The following is a 14,535-nucleotide window of genomic DNA, read 5'->3' on the forward strand; positions in this document are numbered from 1 at the left end:
AATCTCTTTTTATAATAAAGTACATATAATATGTCACATCAAGTCACATAAATTTGTAAGTTCAATTTTGTAAGATCTCAATTTCAATCTCAAGTTTATGTTGATTAACTAGTCGTCATGATAGTCTAATCTGTCTGGCATCATATATGAGCAGTGCCTCTACCTGCCATAAACTGATGATAAATAATCCTATGAAAACATTAAAGTTGTGGTGCCAAATGATGCCGATAGTAGGGGTGTGCAAAAATCGGAGTTCGAAGTCGGAGTAACTCTGGGAAAAAATGTTCGAGTCGGCTCTGAGCTCCGAACTCCAAGTTCGATATATAAAGTAAATATATTAAAAATTGTAATATAAGGGTAAGCCATTTGAATGGCCTAATGGTTGACAAAGTGTTTTGCAAATACTTACCCCGCGTTTGAGCGCGCCCATACAGACTGATTTCATTAAATTTATTGTTTTTATAAAACGATGCGTTTTTTGCTCCTTATATATTCATATTTCTCCCTTCAGCCAACGAAAACCAATTTCAAAACCCTAACCTCCATGGCTCGCCTCTCTCTTCACTCACTCCTCCATAGCTCCATATCGCAGTCTCAAGTTCACAACCCCTAACCAAACTCTCCTTCTCGGTAAAACCTATTTTTCACTACCCCCAATCTTAAAGTGTTTGTCTTTGTTGCCATGGTTGCGCTTTTCGACCGTTCCCTCGAGGATGAAGCACCACAATCTCTGATTCCGTGCTCTGTTGCACCAAAGTAAGCACCACAATCTCTGATCTCGTGTTCTGTTACTATCATTTTTTTTCTCTTTTTCTCTTTTTTTTTTTTTGTTAAGATTGTGTTTGGTTGCTGATCAGTGAATGTTTGGTAGGTTTGGTTGCTTTGTTTGGGATTTTGGATGAATATTTGGTGGATTTTCTTTCTCTAAGCTCCCTCTATCTCTAACATTCCGACTCTGATTTCGGCAACTCCGATCAGAGCCGAAATCTGCTCCAATTCAGAGTCGGAGTCGAAGGCCAGAGTTGGGCATTCCGACTACGTCGGAGTCAGAGCCCAGCCCTACTAGACATAATTAAAATTATTCTGACGGCTAGTACTTAATCAACAGAAACCGGGGATTGAGATTAAGAAAAGATACAAAATAGAGAGAAAACTCTGAAAAGTATTAATTAATGATAAAACTCGAAAACATTTTATGAAGTGCACAAACTGGGCTTAAATAGCTGCAAAATTCTAAATTATAAAGATTTTTTCAAAAATGAAAAATTTAAATTATTGCATGAAAATTAAATACGTTAGTAAACATGAATCCTGCCAAACATTTGGCCAAAATTAAAATCAAAATCACTTCCAAAACTTGAAACAAGATATTTTCCAAAAAAAAACAAAATTGAACGTAAATAGAATATATGAAAAAAAAATGATATTGCCCTAATCTAAGGAAGATTAAGTTTTTCTTGTCATATTTGTACAATTCACCTTCTAGTTCAACACAATCGACATACTTCGACAGTTGCATCAGATTAGCAAAGTTTACTGAAGAATGTGATCACTACATGAAATCCCCCCTGTGAATGTCTATAAACTCAATTGGGATGCAACAGTTGATAGGGTACAGTGCATGATTGGCATAGGCTTAATTCTCAGAGATTGGAATGGGAGGACTTTGGCAACATCAAGGATACTCAAGCCTCTTTTCCCTTATTCATTAATGGCTGAGGCACTTGGGGCAATGGAAGCTTTATGTTTTGGCTTGCAGTTGAGGTTAAAAGGATCATACTAAAAGGGGATTCAAAAGAAGTCATAACGGCTATTAGGAGGAGTGAAAACTGTTCAGCTACAGGTATGATTATTGAAGATGTCAAGAACCAGTTGAGCTTTTTTGAGGATTGGTCAGTTTCACATGTTAGAAGAGAAGGCAACAAAGCTGCCTTGATGTGGGGAATGTTCCCACTTGTATTCTTGACCTTTGTTGATTTATGATTAATGGAGATGTTTTCCTTTAAAAAAAAAAAAACACAATCGACCCAAATCCCTAACATCAGCTTGGATTTGCATCAATTTACAAAATTCGACTCCTTGTTGAGGATTTTTTCTATACATGGATCAGTCGAGACTTTATCTCAAATTCCCCGTGCTAATAATAACAAAAAACTAACAAAATGATTTGTGCCACGACAGTTGCCTTCGCTCTTATTGGCACCGGCCTCGGTAACTCAGGGTAAGATATGAGGTTGGAATCCTTATCCCTATTGCCTAGAGAAAAAATAATTGTCCCTCACATTGGATTCCGTAAGAAATAGATAATAATGTAATAAAGTATATATGTAGGCGTACGTAGTAGATCATGGGGCACATCAATACAGAACCAAAAGATGAATATAGTTTGGAGGGGGAGGGAGGTTGAAGAGAGGTGATGTATATGTCTCACTTGGAGGTTGTTCTAATTCAAGGGTGCCTTATAGACGGAAAACTACAAACACAAGACAACCATTGGGCGAGCCGTCTGAAAACCTGTAATTTTTAGAAACTGACCACTACTATTAGAGATAACGCCATGGAAGTCTGCATTGAGAAAGGTAATTTCAACTTATTTCTTTGCTAGCAGAAAGTTTTGCTTGGCATTTAGAGAGAACTTAATAACGTGCTAATGCACAAGCCACACCGGCAAACATAAGTGACCATTGTGTCACTGAAGTTGGCATCCTGCCCTTGTCTTTCCTGAGGAAGAGGCCTTGATAAACAGGGAGGTTGATAATAACCAGGAGAGCACATAGAAGAATCTGCAACGTAAATGGGTTTGAAAACCAAGTTTGCATATCCATAATCACACTCTTCATTCCTCCAACAAAACAGAATGCGTTTAGCAACGCCAGTGCTGCTATAATGGTAAACATTGGGGAAGAAGCACCGAATTCCATAAGCTCCTGCTCATATCTCTGCGACACATCACTTTCAGCCACCTTTGCCGTGATGGCGAAGGCCGACTCCGTAAATCCCAAAAGTTTTAGGATGTTGTCAAAGAAGGCAAAGAAGTAGGAACTGATTCTTCTGAAGAGCCACATCCTTTGTTCATTCCACCAACCTTGGAATGTGCCCCCACACCAAACAAATTCTCCAAGACTGTATGCCCGCTGGGCAACGATGACGAATGCAAATGGTAGCACCCATGTGCTTGAAATCTGTTAGTGTAAGATGATTCTATTCTTAGAAAACAATTTAGGAACAACCATAAACAGGTTTGATTCAAATAAGGAAATTTTCGTACCTTAGGAAACAAGGGGATGCCCCTAAGCAGGCACAAGGATGGTACTGCAACATAATACAGTATGGCCAAGCAGTTTGGAGCCCATAGCAAATAGGAACAATAGGAGAGTTGAAGTTTGAGGGGAATCTTTTTATACCCATACACGAGGGGACAGTACCTTGAGACAAAGATCTGAAAATTACCTTCACACCATCTCTTGTGCTGTACTAGTGTCTGCAATAATGTAGTCGGCGCAAGTCCGAGGAAGGCCTTCCTTTCTGGATTGAAATAGATGGATCTCCAACCTCGACATTGTATAGCTAGTCCTGTTATGATATCCTCCACCGGACAGCCATATTTCAGACCCACCTGCAAATCATAAGATGTATACGAAAGTTTACATGGAGTTTAGGAGGAGGAGAGAGAGAGATAGAGAAATATAAAGAGAGAGAGACCTCCTTTCCCCACTGAGTATTCTCTTCATAGGAACAACTTGCAAGGATTTTACATGTGTCCTCCACACTTGCAGTACTCTCTTCTGCCTTTATATCGTTCCATAGCTTCGAAGCTGTCTTACATTCCTCGCTATACTTCTTCCCACACAGTGTCTCTCTTCTGTGAAAGCACCCGGAACCAATATAGAAAGGTCCTCCATTCCCATCAAGTCCTGGAAGATCCACCTTTTATCACCACCATGCATACCACCGATACAAAATTAACTCAGTAAAAGTATAATCCATCATGGACAAGTTTAATTCAATCGTTTGAAATCACTAGCTAGTTGTTAATTGGTTTGTAGTTACCTTCATTATTACGTTCAAGGAACCACCGTAAAGATCATTCTTCGAAAGATTCTCGAAGGTATGTGGAAACTGTACGTAGCCAACTTCGTGACCTTTTTCTTCATCCATAAAAAAACACAATGCATCCCTCACTGTCTCCGAATTGCTTGAATACATGTCGCAATCCAAATTAAGAATGATCGGACCATTGCTTATCTTCGACGACACTCGTGTCTAGATTTTCAATTATCATAACCATAAAATATACAAGAAGAAAATGTTAACACAAATTAATTGTAATTACGGTTGTTAACAGACGAATTAAGTATATATATGGTCGTACCAGTGCATTCATGGCTCCTGCTTTGAAATTGTGGTGGTATTGGGGTCTCTTTTCACGTGCTAAGTATACCAGAGTTGGCAAAGATTGTCCTTCCATGTCCAAAGCCGTAGGGTCTTTCCCATCAATAAGTATCTGTGAATTCGAAAAAATAACTCTATTTATAAGCTGTAAGGTGCAGAAGACTTTTGAGTAAATTATGCATATATATGAAAATATTCGTTGCCGTAAGAATGAAGATTTGTAATTAGTACGTACTTGGAGAATGGTTTGATGATCACGTCGGTTTGCAACCAAATTCCACTCACTGAATCCTTTGTGTTCTTTACGTATTTCCTCTGGAATCTGACCTAGCTTTGTGACGATTTCAATCCGTTGCTTCATGTTCTCGTATGCTTTCTGTAACGTGAAAAAACAATAGCAAGTAATTATATTTTTTGAAGTTGGAGGTTATGTCATGTTATGAGATTAACACTTTGAAAGGCCTTTCCCAAACTTTAATTAAAGATATATGTTATGCAGTCTCTGGTCTCATGATATCATAAATATAATAAATAATCTCTAATCATCTAATATCATATTATAGGATGATGGGAGGATGATGAGTAGAGGAGAGTTTAGTTCAGGATGTGAATGTTTTTAATGGGCTTCAATGATAAGTATCTGACTTGCTATTTTCCCGGATGCATGTGGGTTAATTCTTTTTTTCTTTTTAAATCTCAGAGCTGCTCATGTGAAAATAGACTAATAGTTTAATTTCATTCTAATTAATAGAATTTTTGGAGTGAAGGCATGCAAATTATCCCTTAATTACTAATGAAATGTACTTAAATATTATAGTTTGCTGATAATAAGATTGTGGTTTAAGTTATCTAAGCCCAACAAGATGGCAATATGCAACAAAAGTGGTTTGACAACATGTATAAAAAATACTATTGAGTCTTAGCATGAACGGATGAGAATAGGGAGATTTAATTATTTGTATTATATTTTTAATACTTCTTCTCACGTGTGGGCCAAATTTTTTCTCAATGAGTAGGCTCCAATACGTAGAATACTAAATTAAATAGAATAAAATGTATAGTTAGAGTTCGAACTCAACCTCTATTCTAATACCATGTTAAATCATTACTTGCCCAAAAGCTTTAAACTAATGCAAAGAAGTAAATTATTTAATTATTTATATTATGTTCTTGACACAGAGTTGTTGTTTCTGTTTTAATTAAGCTTTATTAAAATAGTTGTAATAGGTAACTTTTATATTTGTAACAGTCTTCAATAAGAACGTATAAAAGGAGACGAAGTTACAGTAACTAAGCTATTGATTATGACGAGCAAGCTAAAAGAATTATGAATTTATGTTGTTTGGGGTTTAATCAATCATCTCTATATGGTAGTTATATATTGGTTTTTATATATTGGTCGGTGTCTTTAATCATCGAGGGTATAATTCAGGTTTCAGTTTGGTTCAATTGTATAAGAGAAATGCATAACTCTTTCACCAGCATTGAAGACCTGCATGTGAAGTAGACTAGCTCTTTGTTGTTGGTAAATGATGCAATTTTGTTCCTACCTCTTGCAATAAAGATTTTAAAATAGCTCTTTACAAGAGTAATTTTACGTAGTTTTAGTTATCTTTACTTATCTGGTTTTAAGAAAGGATGTGAAATATCAGTTTTTGGGTTTGATGGGAACTATTTTCTTAAATCTTGATACCATTATCTAATCAGGGACCAAGTCCATTTACCTAACTGTTTAACAAATAATTCAACCATTTGGTCAATTGAATAATTCAAGAAACTGGAATAGTAGGGACTCTAGGGACTGTTCACCTAGGTTCGGGTACCCGGATATATCTGGACTAGGATCCGGGCGTCAAATGCAGCCCGGATTATGGGCAAGTATCCGGACAAATTTGGTTTTTCTTCTCTCATCCTGATGAAGGCTAACTCAGCGAATATGGCATCGTCTGCATTGTCATCCTCACACTGGTTTTTCTTTTTCTCATCCTGACGAAGGCTAACTCTACGAATACGGCATCATTTGCATCGTCATCCTCACCATCATCGTCAGTTTGATGCTCTGGTTTTTTGTTCAAAACAAAAGGTGATTCAAATGGGTTTTGTGATTATTTGATGCATGTTTGGATCTGTGATTTGATTTCTTTGTGTAAAAATCCAACTACATCGAATGTTGATTTGAGAAAGGGTGAAGGTGGTCCGTGGGTGGTTGAGAAAGGGTCGAGTACTCGACTGTGAATGTGAGATTTGGAGGGCTAAGAGAGGGAGATTTGGTGTTAAGCCTTTTATTTTTTTTAGTGTAGACTTGCTTACATGTCTTCTTTTGATCGAGGGCAATTAATCGCCCAAAACTAGCCCGACCGTTCCAAAGAGGAACTCTTTTTTGAAACCTGAAATCTTCGTACCTTGATTGTGCTCGAATTTTGTACTTTTTTCTTAAATCTATATTTTATTAAGATTTTATAAAAAAATAATGTTGAAAACATGATACTAAATACATTAAACATGGTCTAGTTTGAATAGTGAGCTGAGATAATTTGTAAATAGTAGTGAGATATTTGAGTTGAGATTAGATGAGTTAAAAATGATTTGAGTTAAAGTATTTTATGAAATTTTGGGTAAGGAGAGAGAAAAAATTAAATAAAATATCATAAGTTTATAATATTTTTAAGATTTTTTTTTTTTTAGATTTGAAAAAGTTGAATTACTTTTTGTGTTTTGTTTAGAAGTTTGGAAAAGTTATAACAATTAGCTAATGATTAGATAAAAAAAATTAAATTTGAAATTGAAAAGTGTTTGTGTTTGTGGTTTTGAATATTGAGATGAGATGGGATGAAAACATCTCTCTATCCAAACCAGACCTAAACATTGAACATTGTCTATATATAGATACTCATTTCCATTGTCAGCCACAAAAAGCAAGAGGATGTCTTATATAGAGTTCAACACCTACATTATAAATAAGGGTGGCACTATCGCCACCAAGAATTCCTCGATCCGGACAAATTAAGGGTGATACCCGCATGGTGCAGGGCGAGGTGGGCCTTTCCCAGCACCATGAGGGGTAGGGGTTTTACAACCCCGCCCCGGTGCCGAGGAGTGGGATCAATACCGCCTCCCACCCAAACCACAATCCATTGGGTGTAAAAATTATTTTTCTATCTAAAAAAACCTTTTAGACCCAAATATAATAAACAATTCATAAATTGTTCATAAATTCTTTTTGTATTTAAAATTTATAAATACAAAAAGAATTTAAATATATTAGAGTTGTATTTTGTATTGTCTTGGCCTCCTATATAAATGTTAGCCTAAGAGACCAAGGCAATCCAATTAATTCAATACAACTTCAAGTTTTTAATAAGTTGTATACCCAAATTTTAATTATATTAAAATTTATAAATACAAAAAGAATTTAAATATATTAGAGTTGTATTTTATATTGTCTTGGCTTCCTATATAAATGTTAACCTAGGAGACCAAGGCAATCCAATTAATTCAATACAACTTCAAGTTTTTAATAAGTTGTATATATGTATATAAGTGTATTTTTTTTCTTTTTTTTCATTAATTTTTTTAATCATCTTAAACATTTAAAAAAATACACAATAGCATTAGAAAATATTTTCTTAATCATTAAGGTTAGGTTTGGATAGTGAGTTGATATTAGATGAAAGGTGAAAGTTAAATAAAATATTATTATTATTTTAGAATTTGAAAAAGTTGAATTGTTTATTATATTTAAGGGTGTAAAAATTAACTGAAAATTTGAAAAACCGGACTGGACCTATTCACTATATTATATATTTTAAATTAATTTTTTTAATATTATAGATAATATTTTTTTATATTATATATAATTTTTATACATAATATGTATAATTATATAAATTATAATTATATATAAGATAATGTTATTATAATTTATAATATAAAAATTTAATTTTAAATATGAATACTTATTTGATCATATGTTTTAAACGTAAAACATATATATTAATAATATTTTATAGTCTAATAAATTTTTAACATATTTCTTTTGATAAATACATAATACATTAATAATATTAATATATTAATTACATTTGGCTTTAATTAATTGGTATACACTAATATACTAATCTATTATCGGACCCACTATCGTACACTTGCATTTGCCTTTAAATAAAAAAGTGCAGAGCTAACGCATTTTCAGCTCTTCCAAATTTACGGAACTCACCGATGTTAAGAGTCAAAGACTCAAGAAGGTTAGGTATGGACCGGAAGGTACCAAACCAGCCAGTTTATATCTACTCAATTACTTTGGTGGACCACCAAATTGGAGCTCTCACATCCGAATCTCATAGAAAACCATAGATATCCAAATAGCAGAGAGTCAGGTTTCGTTTGGAACATCAACTACTCTTAACTCATATTAATTTATTATTATAATTTTTTTAAATCTCAACATAAAATATAATAAATAATTTAATTTTTTTAAATTTTAAAATAATAATAATATTAAAAAATAATATTTTATCATCTCAACTTAACTCAACTCACTTCAACATCCAAACTCATCCTCAGAAATTAAAAGATAGATTGTTTGTCTAGTTTGAATTCGTAATTCATTTCAATCTATCTCAATTCATCTCATTTCATCATTATAATTTTTTTAAATTTTTATACAAAATATTATTAAAATATTATTTTTAAATATTATTAGAATATTATTTTTTAATATTATTATTATTTTAAGATTTAAAAAAATTAAATTATTTATTATATTTTATATTAAAATTTAAAAAAATTATAATAATTAATTAAAATGAATTTAATAATAAAACCTACCGTTAGATACTACAGACAAGTGTATAAATTTTTTATTCATTTTTTCTCTCTCTATACTTTATAGTTTATACTTATTTCTTCCCGTGGGACATTCCCCATGTATTTGTTCTTTGTTTAATGAAATGATTCCGAGTTTTCTTAAAAAACCAAAAAAAAACATTCATTGCCCATTACCCCACATCCAATAAAAAATACCCACATTTATATAACTTTGACACGTTCTATTTTCTTTTGCTTTTCAAATTATTAGTATATTAATTGTACCTTGATTAAAAAAAAATAAAGGAGACAAGATAAGATTACCTTGACGGAGGACCAATCGTTGGAAATGGCAGGATCACCAAGTGGCTCAGCAGCTGTTCGGAAATAAGCTTCCGGCGATCTTGGTTCTACTTTGAATTTCTTGCAAAAGGGAAGCCAAGTCTTTGAGAAACGGGAGGCCTCGAGCATTGCGTAGAACGTCAGATCGGAACCGCCATCGTCGGAGAGATAAACGGTCAGCTTTTGAGGTGGATAGTCATAAGCCATGACAGATAGAACTGTGTTAATCACCAAAGCTGGAGGTTCTATCATGGGGTCTGCGGTGCATACGAAAATGTCTATGCCCGGCAAAGCCTTTCCGTATCTGTACAATTACCAAGTAAACCTCGTACTCCACAAACACACAAGCACGTACACTTAAGGGTATGCTTATATATAAAATTCTTCTTTCGTCTTATAATTATAATTTTTTAAAATTTTTATATAAAATATAATAAATAATTTAATTTTTTTAATTTCAATTCAATTTTTTTAAATTTTAAACAATAATAATATTAAAAAATAATATTTTAAATTTTTATTTAAAATAAAAAATTCTCATCTCTCACCAAACTTACGTTAAAACCGATTTGAATTGTCCTTATTACCATTTATTAATATTCACAAATTTTAATCCACAAATATTATTATTATTTATAAATTATATCAATTTATTTATTCTCATTTTTAATCCAAACGGGCTTAAGATAAACAGCTACCATAAATATATAAATCTGCATAGAAAAGTTAGATATCATGCTCGTGTGAAAGAGAAATAGCTAGCTAGGAGACCTGAGAGAGAGCCGATCTTTGAAAGCGCGGCGGTAGATGGGGTTCCATCGCAGACTGATGGTGACAAACCAATATAAACAAAACCAAAGCTCTGAGAGAAACATTCCCATCCAAGCCCATCTTCCGGCTTCTTCTTTCGCTGGTATATACCTCACTCTATATACAAAGATCAAGCATATCCCCACGAAGATTGAGAGGGCATAGATCTTGAAAGGGATACGTCCCTTTGCTGGTGTTGTTGTGAAAAGAGGAAGATGACCGTCCTTGTTTTCCATTTCTGTCTCTCTCTAGATGTACGAGTTGGAGTGCAGATGCTAGCTATATAAACTAGCAAAAAATTTCCCGAAGGACAAAAAAACAAAAGCAGGTAGTAGGACCTAGCTGAAGCAAGTGTCCAGAAAATTACAGAAATATCTTCAATATATTAATGATATCTTTATATCTCTTTTCTTTTATTTATTTTTTTAAAATTTAGATTAAAATTTTTAAAATATAATTTTTAAAAATAAATTTAATTTTATAAAAATTGATTCAAAGAATAAAAAAAAAGTAATTTTTTATAAAATTGAATTTATTTTTAATTAAATTACATGACTATAATGATTGATTAAATTTATTTTCTATTAAATTATACAAAAATGTCAATGTTATGATATTTTTAATCTAGATTCAAAGAGTAAAAAAAATATATAAAAAATAGTTTTATAGCTAAACAGTTGTAAATGAGGCATAAGGACATCATTACTTATTTAATAAAGAGAAATGTTTTGTATCAATTTTAAATAGATAAATTTTATACAAATTTTATAAAAAAAAAAATAGGCTATGTATAAAAAGTGTAAAAAAAAATTATTGTTTAATGAGATCTACTATTTTTACAAATAACTTGTATAAAACTGGCTTACTTCAGACTTGTTCCTAATATTACTATATAATAAAATATATGAGTTTTTTTTAAAAGCCTATCATTTAAATATGAGAAAAGCTTTAGTCATCAAAAAATTTTAAAAAAATAAATTTATAAATTAACGTAATTTGATATGATACGTCCGATTATAAAATTATTTATATTTTAAAATAAATATAATATATCATATACAATCATACTAATTTATAAATTTATTTTTATAAAAAAAATTTATATTTGTAGCAGTTATCTTTAAACATATCTACACAATATATCTAAATATCTACACAATACATTTATTTAAAATAAAGATATTTTTATAAAGTAATAAATTATTTTACAAAAGTGTTCTACTCTTAAAACGTAATTATATAAAATATTATAAAAAGTTTTTTTATTTTTTATTTTTATTTCAAATTTGCTGTGACAAACACAAACACAAATAACGAAAATAATTGCATCCAACCATTTACGTATACGACGTACAAGTATGCATATTTCGATTGCAATAAAATAAAATTAAATGTGCGTCACAGATGTCAATGTCTTGAAACTGGTGGACTATGGATTGGCATGGCCGTTCATTCTCAGCTGTCAGCAACCACTCCCTGAGGGTCTTTACCCTTCTTTTTTTCGTTCTCGAAAGACGTTTCCGGATTCTCATTGAAATAACACAGACATCTGCATCCGCGTACTTTTTTATTTAACATGTCAGGGTAGCACATGTATGCAATTATATTAAATTATTATTTATTCTTAAAGTTTAAATAGATAAAAAAATATATTTAATTGTTTATATTATATTATTAATATTCTTCTTATTCAGCTTAATAAATAACATATTATATTTAATTAAATAAAATAAAATATAAAATTAAAAGTCAAATTTAAAATCTCTATTTTGATATCTTATAAAATTATTATTTATTCTAAAAATTTAAATTGATAAAAAGGATATAAATTTAATTATTCATATTATTTATATTCATGTCAATTAATTTTATATCTCTTTATATTTAAAAGCGCCTATCGCTTAATGAATAGTAATCTTATTTTACATTTTTCTTCTTCGTTTCTCTCTACATCCTCACAGTAATATTTTTCACAAAATCACCATAACAGATCACAAAATCACCACACAAAATCATAGTAAGTACAGATTAAACTCACCGTAAATCATCCTGATTCTACAAATCATAAAATTTACAAAATCATAAAATGAGAGAGGTAAAGGCTCGGCTGGGCATGGAGGAGCATGGGAGGTGCCGTGGAAGACTGTTGGTGGCGTCATGGGCTATAAGCGGCAGATCTAGGCTGTCGTGGTGGTGCGATGACTTGAGCTTGGCTAACGGTGGCATTACGGGAAGAAACTCGTGCGTGTAGAGAGGTCGTGCGTGGTGGGGCTAGAGAGTAGTTATGGGTGGTGAGTTCCATGGAAGTGGTCCACAGCGTGAGAGTAACTCGGTGGTGGTGCTTGGTGGAGCTGGAACTGAGTCGCGGGGGCGCAAGGGTGGAGAACCCATGTGTTGAGACCCATTTTGGGTTGCTCGCGTGCAGCTAAGGGAGGAGCTGCCAAGGGACTTTGACGGTAAGGTTTGGTCGTCGGCGTGAGAGGAAGCCGCTGAGGTGGTCGGTGGCGCCGCACAGTGGTGCATGGCTGCTTGAAGGAGGAGATTGGGTGAGAGAGAGAGAGAGAGGGAAAACGTGGTTATTGAAGCGGAAGGAGAGAGAGAGGGAGAAATGAAAAGTGAGGAGAAAATGAAAGTTTTGAAGATTTAAATCTAACCATTCATCATAAGTCTCTAGATTTGATCCAACGATAGAAATTTAAACACTGATTTAAACTAATTTAAAATAGATAATTAAAATATAAATACCATATCATAAATAAACTATCAAATTTAGTTTATAAAATTCTAATATTTTATCAATAAATGATTAAATTTTACTAAATATTTTTAAAAAGGTAAAACTATATAAATAATTAGAATTTTAATATAATTTAAATATGATAATATTTTTAATTAACTAAATTAGGCTAACGTCTCTTGGACGTTAGTCTATTATTAGTATAAATATATGTATGTATGTATGTATATAAGTGTGTTTAATTAACTTCATATCGACCGTGAATAAGCAATTAACCGATCGAGTAGCCAGCTCTTTGGCGACATCAATGGTCAGTGGGACCTGCGGAGCGATATGATCACTAGCCTGAAAGCATCGACTCTTTTACGTAAATTTAAAGGTTAATTACACTTTATCTGTTGGAATTTTTATTTAATTTATAATATACTTTTAAAATTAATAATTATATTAAAATAGATCTTCAAATTTTTAAAACTTACCAATCTCATTTTCGTTTATTAGCAGCGTCAAATCTAATATAAATTTATTGTACGTGCTACTCATTTATATAATATTTATTGTAAAGATATAATTTTTATCTAATTTATTATTATTAATTATATAAAATAATATATATTATTAATTAATAATAAATTATAAATCATTATATAGTTTATAATTATATAGAATTAGACAAATTTTAAGGCGACGGTGAAAAATAAAGGAAGGGGCTTAAAACAGAGAGGTAGTACCAAAGTAGGGATCTGACTTCTGAAGATTAGCAGAAAGAAGAATTCAGAGAGCACCTATCATTTTTTGCTAGTGACCTCCGTGTGAGTAGGGGTGTAAATCTGTCGGTCCGGTCCCGGACCGAACACCCCATAGGGACCGGACCGGACAGGTAGTTATCGGTCCGGTCCGGTCTGGTCGGTCCATTCGGTCCGGCATATATATATTTTTTTAAATCAATTAATAAAAAAAAATTATTTAAAATACTAAATTAAATTAAATGATTTATTAATATGGATTAGGTAACAAACTCAATAAAAAAATATTTTATATGGTTAATGATAATAAATTAAATAAAAATTACATTATTAATTTATATAATTACTATATAATTAACTAATTGATATTATATATTAGTTAATTAATAGAATATTAACAAGTGTTAATAACATATTTAAAATTTTATATTGTTAATAGTAAGAGGTTAGATTAAGATATATATATAAAATATTGTTAATTTATAGAATATTAACAAGTATTAATAACATATTTAAAATTTTATATTGTTAATTGTATAATTATTATATAAATAATATATATAATTTTATTTTTTTTTATTATTCGGTCGGTCCGGTCCGGTCCGAGAAATCTCCACCCAGGGACCGAACCGAAGACCGAAACTTTCATATTCAATGGACCGAAACCGACCATGCATTTGGTCGGTCCGGTCCGGTCCGGAC

General features: G+C 32.0%; 1 protein-coding gene across 1 annotated transcript; it reads right to left on the minus strand.

Annotated features, from left to right (window-relative positions):
• Nucleotides 1-2,283: 2,283 nt before the first annotated feature.
• On the minus strand, nt 2,284-10,680 carry LOC108996534 (cellulose synthase-like protein E1). The gene is made up of 8 exons (XM_018972472.2): nt 10,312-10,680; nt 9,523-9,844; nt 4,628-4,768; nt 4,373-4,504; nt 4,051-4,263; nt 3,703-3,927; nt 3,269-3,616; nt 2,284-3,182 (listed from the first exon to the last, which is right to left on the minus strand). The coding sequence occupies exons 1-8, from the start codon at nt 10,584-10,586 to the stop codon at nt 2,637-2,639; spliced, it is 2,202 nt and encodes a 733-aa protein (XP_018828017.2). The 5' UTR covers nt 10,587-10,680; the 3' UTR covers nt 2,284-2,636.
• Between the last annotated feature and the right edge of the window lie 3,855 nt (nt 10,681-14,535).

This window comes from Juglans regia, chromosome 3 (genome assembly GCF_001411555.2).
Source record: "Juglans regia cultivar Chandler chromosome 3, Walnut 2.0, whole genome shotgun sequence".
NCBI classification, from domain to species: domain Eukaryota; kingdom Viridiplantae; phylum Streptophyta; class Magnoliopsida; order Fagales; family Juglandaceae; genus Juglans; species Juglans regia.

Bases quoted from the DNA above. Each gene is read 5' to 3' on its own strand.
- LOC108996534 (XM_018972472.2), bottom strand. From the start codon at position 10,586: ATGGAAAACAAGGACGGTCATCTTCCTCTTTTCACAACAACACCAGCA. The intron at 4,769-9,522 runs GTAATCTTATCT...TTCACGTTACAG, and splicing joins ACGATTGGTCCTCCGTCAAG to AAAGCATACGAGAACATGAA. The intron at 4,264-4,372 runs GTACGACCATAT...TTGAAAATCTAG, and splicing joins CAGGAGCCATGAATGCACTG to ACACGAGTGTCGTCGAAGAT.